Source organism: Tursiops truncatus, chromosome 11 (genome assembly GCF_011762595.2).
Source record: "Tursiops truncatus isolate mTurTru1 chromosome 11, mTurTru1.mat.Y, whole genome shotgun sequence".
NCBI lineage: Eukaryota > Metazoa > Chordata > Mammalia > Artiodactyla > Delphinidae > Tursiops > Tursiops truncatus.
Genome location: NC_047044.1, coordinates 56,154,447 through 56,168,700, shown reverse-complemented (window position 1 = coordinate 56,168,700; position 14,254 = coordinate 56,154,447). Strand labels below are relative to the sequence as shown.

The following is a 14,254-nucleotide window of genomic DNA, read 5'->3' as shown; positions in this document are numbered from 1 at the left end:
GTCCCTCACTGTAGGTTTTTTTTTTTTTTTTCCCATTTGCTGGCACTCAGTAGGGTCTTTCAACCTAGAGATGTGTGTTCCGTGGCTCTGGGAAATTATTTTGCCTCTTTGATAATTTCCTCTTTTCTAGTTCCACAGATGTCTCTTCATGGAATTCCAATTAGATTTCCAAGTTGATCCTCTCATTTTCTTATTTTTTCCTCTCCAGTTTTCCATCTTTTTATCTTTTGGTTCTTCTTTCTGAGAGCTTTTCAACTGTCTTCCAACACTTCTATTACCTTTTTAAAGTGTCTGTTATATAAATATATATATATATAATATATATATTTTGTTATGGTTGTTTTGGCTGGTGTGCGGGTTACTTGTTGCTGCGCGCGGGTTACTTCTCTAGTTGCAGCTGAGCAGGGGGCCTGGGCTACTCTTCATTGTGGTGCGCAGGCTTCTCATTGCCGTCGCCTTCTCTTGTTCGTCGAAGCACGGGCTCTAGGCCTGGTGCGGGCCTCATTAGTTGTGGTGCACGGGCTTAGTTGTTCCGCGGCCACGTGTCTTCCCAGAGCAAGATATTGAGATGGGTCTAATGCAGAACATGGTGGACTGGTCTTCTTGACCAGAATATGGGATGTTAATGAAGCATAACATGATGTTAGCTTTTTAAGGACCGTGTTGTGTTATTGGCACATACCGAGTTGTGGTCAGCTGAGATCCCCCAAGTCTATTGTCATTCTCGCACGAATTTCTTCCAAATGGTCCTTTTTAAATGATGATTAAAAAATTCAAAACACTGCCTTTCCCCAGCTTAATTTCTCTAGTTGCTTCTAGACCATCATTTCAGTATATTGAGAGGTTTGATCTTCCGCGGCACAGGGCTCAAACCCGTCCCTTGCACCATCAGGCGGATTCTTAACCACTGCGCCACCAGGGAAGTCCCTGTTATTATATTTTTAACTTTTAAGGGTCCCTTTCTTATTTCCTGAAATATTCCTTTTATTATTATTATTTACTACTCTTTTCTTATTTTGTGGATATAACATCTCTCTTCTCTCTGGAGATATTAAGTTGTTTTGAAGTTCCCTTCTCCTTCCATTGTCTCTGGTTCCCTCTTCCTATGTATTTCAGACTCTGACTTTATTCTTACAAGCCCTTTCAAGAGACAGTGATCACTGGCTATCCACTCATATTTAGTAAAAAGCGGCCCCGGAAAGCTTGCTGAGGGCTGTGAGGTAAGGACTTGCTGACTGGTGAGTCTCACCACAGGTGGTCTGTTTCATGATGGACCCACATGCATCTGTCTAATCGCTCAGATCCTCCAACCTCCAGGCTGGTGGGGATAAGCTTGACTGCTCGTGTCTGGGAAGGTGAACAGGAACATAAGCTGAGGGGAGGACTGTCATCCTCATATTCAGATCAGACTTAATTTCCCTGACTGCAGAAGATGCTGCCCTCAATCCCCACCCCTTGCCCAGCTGGGCCTGTGCCCCAAATTCCAGAGACTTCGTTTCAACTCTCTAGAGAGTAAACTTCTAGTTTTCTGCCTCCATCGAGGGAGGGTTGGTCACTGGGCCTTAAGTTTTGGAGGGGGAACCTGGAGGTCTGCTTCTTATAAAAGAGTTTTCACCAATGCCCCATTTTCAGTCCTACTCTGCATCCCTATCTTTACCGACTTTGAATTCCTGAAGCATCCTGAGCTTCTGCAGCAAAAAAGTGTTTGCTTCTTTTGGGATTCACTCCACTCTCTCTAAATCATTTACAACTTGTGTGCAGGACTGAAAGATTTTAATGAAATCTTTCATTTGAACTGTCTCCTCTCCTGTTTGCTCTTTGCTCCTGTCTGTGTGCACTTTAGTCCTTTATTTTCATTTTAAGGAGGTTCCAGGATGGAGCAGAGTGAAACAAATGTGCTCAGTCCACCATGCCTTATAGGACGTCTTTAATGGGAATTTGATCAGTGAATAAGACCAGTTTTTCTCTAAAAACCTTCCCTCACAAGTTATTGTAATTTTTTAAATTGAAACATCATTCAACTTAGTCTAACAAAAAATTAGCCTATGTAAATTTTACCTTAAGATGACACTATGAACCAGAAAACATGGCATCATTATTCTGAACCTCAAATTAATAAACAGTTCTCATACAGGGGATTAATCCTGTATGAACACATCAGGCTAAATTAATGTCACGTTATTTTTCTGATATGGTCCACAGACCAATGGGCTAGGAACATCACAAACACAGAATGTCTTGATCTCACCAAGTACTTAACTTGTCCTTGTGAATAAGACACAGAATATGCGGTGGTGATGATCACACAGACAAGTGAGTTTGCATCCCTAGTCTTTATTCAGAGACTGGCATGGACCTTTAGGGAAGATGCTAAGTGGTCTGCTACTGAGGCTGCCTGTGGCCTTGTGCTGTCAACGTTTGTATGAATATGAACAGAGATGTGAATAATCAAGTGCAACTCATCCATTAGCTATGATCCCAAACCTCTCAATATACTAAAATGATGGTCTAGAAGCAACTAGAGAAATTAAGCTGGGGAAAGGCAGTGTTTTGAATTTTTAATCAATCATTTAAAAAGGCCTATTTGGAAGCAATTCGTGCGAGAATAGACTTGGGGACCTCGGCTGACCGCAACTTGGTTATGTGCCAATAACACAACACGGTCCTTAAAAAGCTAACATCATGTTATGCTTCATTAACATCCCATATTCTGGTCAAGAGACACAGTCCACCATGTTCTGCATTAGACCCCATCTCAATATCTTGCTCTGGGCACTGGAGGTTAGTGTCATGCTAAAGGACGAGTGTGACAGGAGGACTTTCAGAGTCTAGACCTGCACTGCCCAGCATAATAGCCACCGGCCACATGTGGTTCTTTAAATTTAAATGAAATTTAAAATTTAATTCCTCCATCACACCAGCCACATTTCACGTGTTCAATCCCCATGTGTCCAGCGGCTACCTCAGCGGACTGCACACATTTCCATTATCGCAGAAAGCTCTACTGGACCGCACTGGTCTAGACCCCACATCGTATAGAAAATGGGAACTGGAACTTGAGCCAGGAGAAGAGAAAGCTTTAAGAAGACCTTACAGGTTAAGACTTGTCAGTATTATGTTACGATGCGGAAAATAGACTGAAGTTGTTCTCCCCGGTGCACAGACCTAGGACAATAGGCAGAAACTACAGAAAGGCAGAGCCCAGCTTAACAAATAAAGAGTCCCAGCAATTCGAACTATTCCAAATGGAACAGTTCCTCACCCAGGAGTGAGCTTTTGTCCCCGGAAGGGCTCAAGGGGAGGTTGCATAACCTCTCTTCCAGAGAGCTCTCTTCAGTGAGAAATGTCTCTTCCAACTCAAAGTTACAAGGATTGCATGCAGACACTCAAAACTAACATGACATGGGTTCTGACCAGTTATATAATATAGTAAACCATTTCTAATTCCCTTCACCCTTTTCTTGATACTTGTATGAGGACAGAGGTGAGGAAGTGAAAGCAAGACTGACAGGAGGAGGAGAATAAGAGGAAAGAGGGATTTATACGATGAACTGATGAGTGTCCTGACTCTGTAAACATGCATTCATCTTTAAAGAGTACTGCCCTCTGTTCCCAGGCCATCCTTATGCAGGATGACATGGCCATTGGTGATGAAGTACAAAAGCATCTTATTTTCTTCAAAAAAAATTATGCTCGTTTTGATTCTAACTCCGTATGTTCGTTTTGTTATAAAAAATTTAAAATGGTTTGTGCATTGTAAAACTGACAGTCCCAGAATGTATACCATGTTTATCCTGTGCTGAACGGTACTTGCAGTGAATATTACCTTAATATTTCATGCTGCCTTCAGCCTCAATCTAGAGACTGCTCTATCTACCAGCTAAGGCTTTCTGGAGAGGAAGGGAGACAGCCAGGCCGGTGACTTTAAGTGCTAGAAAGGACGTGCTAATATTTATAACTGTCTTTTCTTTCATGTTTTGAATTTAGTACTTAAGCAACTTGCAGCCAGACAGAGAAGGGGAGGTGCTGGTTAGAGCCCTGTTTCATTGTTCTGGTCTCTCTAACCAACAACTAGATCCCATACCTCTAGGCTACGGAGGACAGCACAGACAGTAAAAGAAGGGAGAGAAGGAGGAAAAGTAACTAGGCCAGGACAGAGACACATGTTGAATCTTGCCTCCCAGTCATGAAAAGCAACTGCTAGAACGTTATTGTTTTGTCTGGTCTTGGAAGCACAAGCCTCACAAGCAGAGAGAAGTCTCTGGCAGGAGCTGTATTTGATACTTCAAAGCAGCCAGCAAAAGGCTAACGTGAAGTTGAGGGAAAGGATGAGAAAATGCTGTAGGTTCAGGATAAACACTGGTAAAACAGGAGTTCTTGTGGCAAGTTATACTGGAAGGTCAAGTTCGAGGGACTGTGGGTCAGTTTTATGGGCTCCAAGAGCCATCATTGAAGAAAGGTGCCCAATTGGGTCACCAAGTCAAATCTAAGAATGTTGCCACCTTGGAACAAAGTTTTATTAATGAAAATAATTTTAAGTGTGTACAGAGAGGCAGGAACAAAAAGGTTAACTGACTAGTCTCCTCTGCAATTAACTACGTATTAATTTGGACTGGGAAACTGACTCAGTCATTCATTTAGCAAACATGGACTGAGTGGCCACCATACGCCAGGCGCTGAGTTACATGACAGAGTTACAACGGGGACAAAAACAGACATGATCTCAGCTTTTATAACGTTTCATTCTGGTGGTGGGAGTGGACATTAAAGAATCACAAATATACAACTGAAAATGGGATTGCATTTATGATAACAACATAGACACTGTAAATAAATGAGATATGAAAATGTGTAAGTCTAACTTAGCAAAAGCTGGGGGAGGGTGAGTATTTCTAGGCAAAGGGACTTGAGGCAGGAACAAGCTGGCACATTCCTAGAAATGAGGAATGATTCTAGAGAAGGCTGACAGGAAAAGAGGACTCAGGTCACGCAGAGAATTGTCTATCTTGAGAAGGATTTTTGCTCCTGATCTAAGAGCAACGGGAAATTCTTGAAGGGTTTAAAGAGCCATGACACGATCACAAATTTATGTCTCAAATACAGCCACTGTAACTTGAGAATACAAAAACCTAGCAAATGTGTATTTTGGGGACCAGTTTATGATTAAATGTGAAGGTAAACTTAGAGAGTATTACACATACGGCTCTGTGTACAGTGAGCTCTCTTATGTGCAAATCACATACACACATTTTAAAATCCAATAAAAGATTACAACTTATTAAGGTGTTTATGTGTTTGTTCTGTAAGACATGGGCTTCATGAGCTTACTGCTATTAAACACAGTAATGTCTGGCTTGCTTGTACTGGTGAAGGTGGTGGCCCTCGAATGCAATGTCCTTCACAAATGAAGACACTAGTCCATTTATCCTCATCTGTAGAGCACACAGTTGGGGATGAATTTTTCAGTTAAGGTGGTCAAATTCCTTGGGCTCGTCTACACCCACATGTGGGTAAAGATGGGATACAGTTTGTGTCCACTTCATCAGAACCCTGATTCCCCAGAAACTGAAGTTCTCATTTTGAGTGAAGTGTCTCCCTAATTTCCTTAATTGACATGATACACGGGTGACTGCTTTTCAAATACTGATTTATATAGGCTTTGGTTTAAAAAAAAATAACCTTTGTTTTTACCTTTGAGCTTTACCTCCCAGTTATAAAATTACTTAGCTATACCATCACTTGAGAACATATAAAAATGCTTGCCTTTCCCACATGCAGCTTTATTTCTGAGCTGTGAGCTATTAAAATAACAATGTATTTTCAAAGTTATAAGCAGAATTTGGTGAATCATTTAAATAAATTCTGTGCCAAGCAACCAGGCAATAGCCTCTTCAGTCTCCCAAACTGATTTTTCATTAGTCTGATTTGGGGACTGTAATGAGAATGCATGCTTCTGGATGGAATTCCCACTTGACATGGTGCCGGGTTCAGTACACAGTTAACAGAACACTGCAGATCTGACTTCTAGTCATTAGTCCAACTCTACTCCTTTCAGCATACAGAAGCCCACACTCACGTGACTCCCACGCAATGGTCAATTTCCTTCTGTGGGAAAAGGAGGTGTGGCCCTAACATACAGCAAGGCTCAGAGCAGAGAACAGTTCTAAAGGTGGATGGATAACAGGTATTCGGCAAGGCATAACTGTTAATTATCAAAGTCACATTACTGAGTGGTCTATGGTACTTGACTTTGAATATGAGCACTGTTTAATGACTACTTGAGAAAAAGGAGAGAAGCAGATTTGGTGCTTAATTGAAATGTAGTTATTTCATTCCTCTGCTTAAAAAAAAAGTCAATTACTCCCCCAAAACCTGTAAAACACCGAAGCTGATCCCTGTCAGTGTAACCAAGTCTCCTTCCCAGTCCAGGCCTCACTCACCCTCTCACTCTACATACATTGAAAGGACAGCCCTCCTCTGCTTCTCTCTATTAACCAGGGCATCTCCTCCTTGGAGTATCTCTTTTTTCTTTATTGTCTGTCTGCCCATTACATTCATTCAAAGCCCCTGGGAGGCAGAGGCCAGGTGCTATTTTTCTTTGTTCTCCAGCACTCAGCACATAGTAGGTGGTGTTCTGGGGGCACTTTAAACAGCTCCAGATCCACCTTATAGTTATATAAACCCTCAGGTTAGAAACGGTGTTCATTTAGTAATTATAATTGGGTGCTCACTGATTTTTTTGGAACTATTTGAAGAGAGCAAAAGTTTTCCTGATAACTCACCCCAAATGCCAAGTTCTTCCTCCCTCCCTCATCTATTGCTACCAGGATAATGTTTCTAAATCCTGCCCTCCTCCGGTGACCCTCCTGTTCGAGAATCCACTGTGCGCCCCCCCCCACCCCGCCCCAGTCTCTGTGCCTTCCCCCAGCCCACTGCAACTGTATCAGCAGCAGCTGTGGTCGCTCACGCCATCCGGAGCCCTTTCATGTACAATATGCCATTTGATCCTTCACCGGAACCATATGAGATAGACGGGCAGACATCTTACACTGTTCCTACAGATAAACAAAGCAGAGTTCATTAGCTCTGCCTGAGGTCAGACAGGTCATTAGCGTGAAACAAGACAAAAACCTGGGGGGCCCCATTTCCAGCTCAGGTCTCCCTACTTCCGCACAAGGGCCCGAGATCTCTCATCTGCTCAGATATTTAATGAGAACCTCTTATGTGCCAGAGACTGGACTGGGCTCCTGAGGCGACAGAGAGCTCAGTAAGACACGAGTCCAACCCTGGAGTGAGAGGTATGACACATGCCATGGGAGAAGCACAGGTACTGCGCTTGTAGGAGTTCCAAAACTGAAGAAAGAAAGGTCACCACCCTTCTCCAAATTCTACAATGACTACTGTTCATGCTACAGGAATGGCTAAGACTCCCTACTACCCAGGATTGTTCTCCATAGCATATAAATCAGACCAGACCTCTGATGGAAGGCAGGACTCTCATCCCCAAAGCCTCTCCCATGCAGGAGGATACATGATGTGATGGGGCCACGTCTCAGGCAGACTCAGGTTCTAAAGCCCGTGGAGGGGGGAAGATCATCTATCATTGACACACCCCTGAAAAACCCTTAAAACACCAGCAAAGGTTTTTTATGCACACATGTGTTCTCTCTCTCTCTCTCTCTCTATGATTCCTGTAGGGCCAGCTTTTCCTTTGGTGTTAGGACAGATCAATTTCCTGTTTTGTTGTTGTCATTGTTTTGTATTTTGAATTTTTAGTTCAGGACCTGATGAAGTAGTTCCCATGCACATTGGGCACAGGGGCTAGGAGATAGATCTATCTCTGAAGACCAGTCATCCTCAGTCGTCTGAGATATACACACTTCAAAAGGCAAATGGGAAAGGGGGCTTTTCTTTCCTGCATACTTTCACTTCACACACACTCCAGGGCATGCGCTCGCTGGGCAGAATGCTGAGCTAAATCCTTCTGCTACTTAAATTACTTCTCTTGTGTTCTTCCTTTCTTTCTTCTAATTATTAGCATTGCTGTTGCTATAGTTTTTTATTTTGTTTCTTGCCAAGCATGCACAGCTGAACACAGGTTAAGACACAGGTAGGCATTTTCTCCACTGTACATTTTTAGCCTCTTCTATAGACTAAGTCTCTAGGAGGAGATCTGTCTGAATCATGTTAAATGCATGTGGTTGTTCCATAAGTATTCCTTAATTCAATGCATATACGAATTAAGCCCCGATTGTATGCCATATAACCTGCATTAAGTACTAGGGAAAACAAGAGTCAGCCCCAGAGGCCTCACAGTCAGGGGAGAAAAATATGAACAGGGTCATCTCATGGCCATGTAGCAGTTGGATATACAAGGCAAGATGGGCCTGGACAGGGCAGGGGAGGCTTACGGAGATGACCCCCACCCCCAGGATGCTCCTCATGACTCCCTCCCTCACCTGCAGACCTTAACTCAAGTGTCACAGTCCCAGTGGGCCCCTCCCCTCAGCCCCATTTAAAACTGTAAACTGCTCCCCCTCTTCCACCACACATACTCCTATAACTCCTCTCTCCCTAGCACTTAGTTCCTTCTGATCACATCTCTCTCTTTTTTTGGGGGGGGGGGTGCTGTGTCAGGTCTTTAGTTGCGGCATGCGGGATTTTTTTTTTTTTTGCGGTATGCAGGCCTCTCACTTTTGTGGCCTCTCCCATTGAGGAGCACAGGCTCCGGACGCGCAGGCTCAGCGGCCACGGCTCACAGGCCCAGCGGCTCCACGGCATGTGGGATCTTCCCGGACCGGGGCACGAACCCGTGTCCCCTGCATCGGCAGGCGGACTCTCAACCACTGCACCACCAGGGAAGCCCAGTTGCGGCACGCGGGATCTTCACTACAGTGCACAGGCTTCTCTCTAGTTGTGGCGCACGGGCTCCAGAGTCGGTGGCCTCTGTAGTTTGCGGCGCGTGGGCTCTGTAGTTTGCGGCACGCGGGCTCCTACAGTTGAGGCACACGGGCTTAGCTGCCCCGCGGCATGTGGGATCTTAGTTCCCCGACCAGGGATCAAACCTGTGTCCCCTGCATTGGAAGGCGGATTCTTAACCACTAGACCACCGGAGAAGTCCCATCTCTTATTTATTTTACTCTCTGTCTTTTTCCTTCCATGAGAAGGTCAGCCCCACGAAGGCAGGGATTTCTGTCTGTTTTGTTCACTGTTGAACTTTGGCCTTAGAATAGCACCGAACACATAGCAGGATTTGGTAAGTCTTCAAAAAGCAGCCTTCCTGACCATCCTAAAGGGCAGCCGACCGAGCTCTCCATCCCTTCGCCCTCCTTTCTTTTCCTTCACAGCCATTATCAAGAACTGAAGTTACCTTTTCTTTTAAAGTTTGTTTACTTATTTTTCTCTCACCCCTCACATGGACAGAAGCTTCACAGTAAGAGGGAGTTTTTTGTCTGCTTTGTTCATTGTGGTGTCCCCAGCACTCTAAACAGAACCTGGCACTGTTTGTTTCTTTGATAAATTTTCGTTGAATGAATGACCGTCATCCCCATGCCTGTGGCTCGTGTCCACTGACCACTCAGCTTATGCCAGGCAGGTTTCACTACATTCTCTCTCCCAATCCTCACCACAACCTGATGAGGTGTATGCTTTTATTATTCTCGTTTTATAGAGTAGGAAGCACAGACAGACTGTACCTTGCCCAAGGGCACAAACTACCAAAGAGAAGAGCCAGCTATTAATGGCAAGCCATCCAACCTGAGCTTTGCTTTTAATCACTGTTCTACTGACTCGACGGAAGCGGCACTATGGGACAACAGGGCCACCATCGCATCAGGTCTACTGTGGTGGCTTCCTCATTATCTGGCCCCTCTAAGCCCCCTCCTGCCACTGCCAGGCCATTCTCCACACTAAAGCCAGAATGACGTTTTCCGATAGCAAAACTAATCACCTCACTCTGCTTTAAGTCACTTCAATGGCGGTGGCGCACACCTGTTGGGGTCCCACCGGCAAAAGTGATCAGTATTTGTAATAACCTCTCTAGAAGGATGACACTGTCATCTCTGAAAAAATGACAGGTTATGAAGAAAAGGATGGACTTGGGAGAAATGCTCTACCTTCGAGATAATAATGAAAAAAGGCTTATCTGGTTATGACAACTTGGCCTCTTCAGTAATTCAGAAATATGTATGTAATATCTGATCAGAATCTCAAGTAGATGTGTTAAAATGGATTTACTTGGGCCCCACCCAAACACATTAATTCAGAATCTCTAGGGATGGGGTCAGGAAATCTACATTTTCACCAGTAATCTAGGTCTCCCTTTGACATTCCTTCATGTAAACCTTTTCAAGTCTAAGATACCAGGCAAAGCACCTGCATGTTGGACGATACCATATAAACGATCAGTGTCAAGACAAGACCCAACTAGCTCTATTTTATGACCAATAAGGCCTCTTGTTCAACAGTAATGTTACATAACTTATGGATTCAAACCTGCCCTAACTCAGGTTACAGGTTTCAAAAATGTCCAAAGTTGGGCAGCTCGTGCAACATACAAGAAGCCAGAACTATCACATCTGGTAAAATCAACTCGCTTATGCCAGGTCAACGGTTTTAGTATAAGATATGCTCATTCCAAAAATTATTCCACTTCTTCCCTTAAAATATACCATCCTGCCATGTGTGGCTAGGAAATTAAGAAAAATAAACACAAAACACAAACCATGTTTTGCCCACAGCGTGCCAGCTGACTTCTGAGCTACTGCTGTGTGGGATTCAAAGGAAAGCAAGTCTATTCAGGTCTTTTACCTCCTGAAAATTCCCATGGTCAGAGATGAGCTTTGTTAATGGGGAAGTTGAATGCTAATCCAACCTTCATTCCAAGATGCTGGCATTCTACCAGGCTTCCCTGACATTATCAGAACTGGTCCCTAAGTGAATGCATCTCTGGCCATGGGTGACAACTGACCCAATATTAGTTGTTGGCTCCTGCAGCTGAGAGAAGAGGAAGGTCTTACCAGGTACAGTCTTCCCTGCATCCAGGCCGTCCAGCTGGCAGAGGCCCTCACCGCACAGAGCAGCAATGGTATAAGAAAGAAATCTTGACAGAAGTCAGATAGTCTTGGGAACTACTTGGAAAGATATGGGATTTAATTGTGGTGCTATAGCAAATTTCTAATCTGAGCCATGTTATGTGGTTTAACTTTTTTTTTTTTTTTGAAATTTCAGAAATGTATTTAAGTACTGACTTTTGGCTCTGGTTATTTTCAAGTGCTTCTATATAAACAAAAACAGTCTACCCTATGCAAGATGGAAATTAACAGTGCTTTAGAAACAACGACTATGTATTACGAAATCCAAAGAAGCCTACAGAAGAAACAAAACATTTACAGAAGAGAACAGCCAGAGAAGTAAATTTTTCAAGATATTTCACAGATATAAAAACAATGTTTACTATGCACATGGAATTAGCAGGCCCGTGACATAAATTACTCTTTGGAGAGTCTATGTGATCTAGGCAATAAATAGGATCTATCATTATATAAGAGGAACAAAGCAATCCCTGGTTAGATGTACTACGACAAATTAAGGGGAAGAAAGTGAGATTATTCGAGTTCAGTAAAGTTTATTCAGCACTCACTAAAGTGAAACACAAACAAAAATATGGAGAAGAGTTCAGATGTTGAAGGTTTCTAGTTTTCTAATTACAAACTACAGCTTTAAAGTGTAAAAATCACTAGGTTATTTACTTCTCATCAAACTTTCTAATTTCCTTACAAGTTCTTACACTTTCACCTCTATACCATGCCAAAGAGAAGATTGTTTTCCTCATCCCACCCAGATTCCCAAACTCTACTGCAGACCCTCTCAGCCATGAATCATGCAGTGACCCTCAAGACCCCCTGAACATGCTGACAGTATCTGCCAATACACAGGGCAAGGACAGCAGGGCAAGGAAGTGGCATTCCCTGGGATTTAAATAGGCCCCAGTGGTCAAATGAGAATAGCTAAAGATGTTAAGGATACCAAAAGCAGTATTCCATTCAGACTCCAAAATTTTAAGCAATTGGGAAAGCCAAAACAGGTATTAATGCTAGCATAAAAACCTTTTTTAAATTCAGTGTTTATTTGTCAAATACCAACTGCTTTTTCTTTTATTCCTTTCTGTTTCTGATCTTTGGAAAAACCCCATCAGTATCAAATGTCACTTAGTTCTCATTCAGACAGAGGAAAGCAGACACAGGGGCTGTACCCGTGACTTAGCTGACCTGGGCCCTCAGTAAAAACAAACCTCTATAAACCACCAGATGTAAGCAATCGAGTAGTGATCACTGTAATTAATTGAACAGATTTCCTGAAATTTACTGTACAATTTCAACCCTCCTAACACCTTTCCCAGATACAACTAACAATGGTGCTTTTTTTCTTAAGTTGTTTGAAGGAGGAAAACATTTTAAACTTCAGTGGCTTAAATATATTTTTAAATTACTCAAGATTAAGGTGGTAGACTATTTAATTTTAGAAATCAAACCATGCTCATTCTAAATGCTGTCTTTAAAGGCCAAAAGTTAACATTATTCCAAAACATCTCCACTGCATGAATATAAACACGTGATCTGCCCTAATAATACACAAAACTTAACACAATTTTACTCTTATCTGAAAACTCAGAACTGCAAAATAACATGCAATGATATTTCTAACTTCAATGACCTATTGAATTTTAACTGTATCAAGTCGATATTTTGATTTGATGTTTCTGGACCTTGATTTCCACTGCAGGCGCCACACTTAAAAGAGGATAAAAGAGGATACCTCAGTGCTTCGTTACCGACTCCATTTCTCCTCCCCAAATAACTCCGATCGTTCTCCACTAGGAATTATGTAATACCGGATCCACAGATCCCATGTAGACCATTGAGTGATAACCAGAATTTAAGTCCTAGTCACCATAATTAAATACATGTCCCTATGGGGTGAAGGTGGCTTCTCTGAGTCTTGAAGGCCACAGCAGCAATAACAGCATAGTGTTAAGTGTTCTTGTTACAATGATACTTAAAATTTAGGAGCGCGCGCGAGGGGGAGGGGGAGAGAGAGAGAGAGAGAGAGAGAGAGAGAGAGAGAGAGAGAGAGAGACAGGCTAGGAAACAAGTCAACCAGTTTAAAGGAAGCTTATTTTGCTTGTAAGATCTGTACTCTAGCCCATATGGAACTGCCCCCTCCTGCCCCCCCCCCCGCCCCCGCAAACATACATTCAAAACCCTCCTAACGTTCACTTACAAGGAGAGAAGTGTAATATTTGCTGAGACTGGCCCTAGATTTGGAATGGTCTCCAATTCATTGTTGTTCAGTTTCCTATAAATGCCAAAAGAGAGAGAGAGAGAGAGAGAGAGAGAAGCAGATTATGCAATCTGTAATCCACAGAGGTGAAAACTTTATAACATTATTTAAAGATCCCTTCCAAGTTAAAAGTTTTAAATAATTCCCTGTAACCCAAACGTTCTTTACAATTAAATACTGTGATAGGTGGTACATTTGATTCCAACCGCAAGCAGAAAGTAGCTGAACTCACACTTCTCGAAGGCTGTGAAGGTGGCTCGTGGAACTTGCCTTGATGAAAGACAATCTGTTGTGACTTAAGTCCCTATGAAAAAACAAAAATAAAATTACAAGTAGTTTCCAAAAATCACTAATAATGCTTAATGATGGGCAAGACAGAGTGGATTTATGAACTCCTCTCAACACTAGCGACAGCATAAGAAATAATTGGTCCATCCTGCCCATAAACGAGAGGGCAAACTCCAAAATACAAACTCTGAGGACAAAGTTAGTTCAGGAGGCTGGCAGATTCAAATGCTCCAAGCCCGCAAATGTTTTAGGAGATGGGTTTTGGTCCAGGGTGAACAGATCCTTTGTGAACTGGTTGTTTTGCTTCACCCTCCCCATCCACTACCAACTCCTCACTTCCACCTTGATATGATGAAGTCATAGCTTATGAAAAGTGGCTAATTAGTCAGGTTGCTGAAACTAAAACCTCTAAAGAAACCTTATTATCACAAAACTAAGCATCAGAGTCCTTATTACAGTCAAAGTAGAAATTCCTTTTCACACATATTTGTTTCCCTGGGTTAAGGCAACAAATTGTTTAAAGTACTGCTCTGTGTGTGTGTGTGTGTGCGTGTGTGTGTGTGTGTTGAGCAGGTAGGAAACAACCCAAACGCTCTGCTTTCCTGAATTCTCCAAATCGCAGTAT

The 14,254-nt window shown here is 42.8% G+C and overlaps 1 protein-coding gene across 7 annotated transcripts in view; it reads right to left on the bottom strand.

Annotated features, from left to right (window-relative positions):
- Window positions 1–14,254, bottom strand: part of LRIG3 (leucine rich repeats and immunoglobulin like domains 3) — a 53,992-nt gene that overhangs the window by 34,405 nt on the left and 5,333 nt on the right. For 6 of the 7 annotated variants that reach the window (XM_019952657.3, XM_019952660.3, XM_019952659.3 and 3 more), the window contains exons 2-3: window positions 13,574–13,645; window positions 13,282–13,356 (exon numbers count right to left, since the gene is read on the bottom strand). In XM_019952657.3, coding sequence (XP_019808216.2) covers window positions 13,282–13,356; window positions 13,574–13,645 — 147 coding nt within the window. Of the gene's footprint in view, window positions 1–11,018; window positions 11,130–13,281; window positions 13,357–13,573; window positions 13,646–14,254 lie in introns of those variants that run through there. The other variant, XM_033866364.2, reaches the window with a different exon arrangement.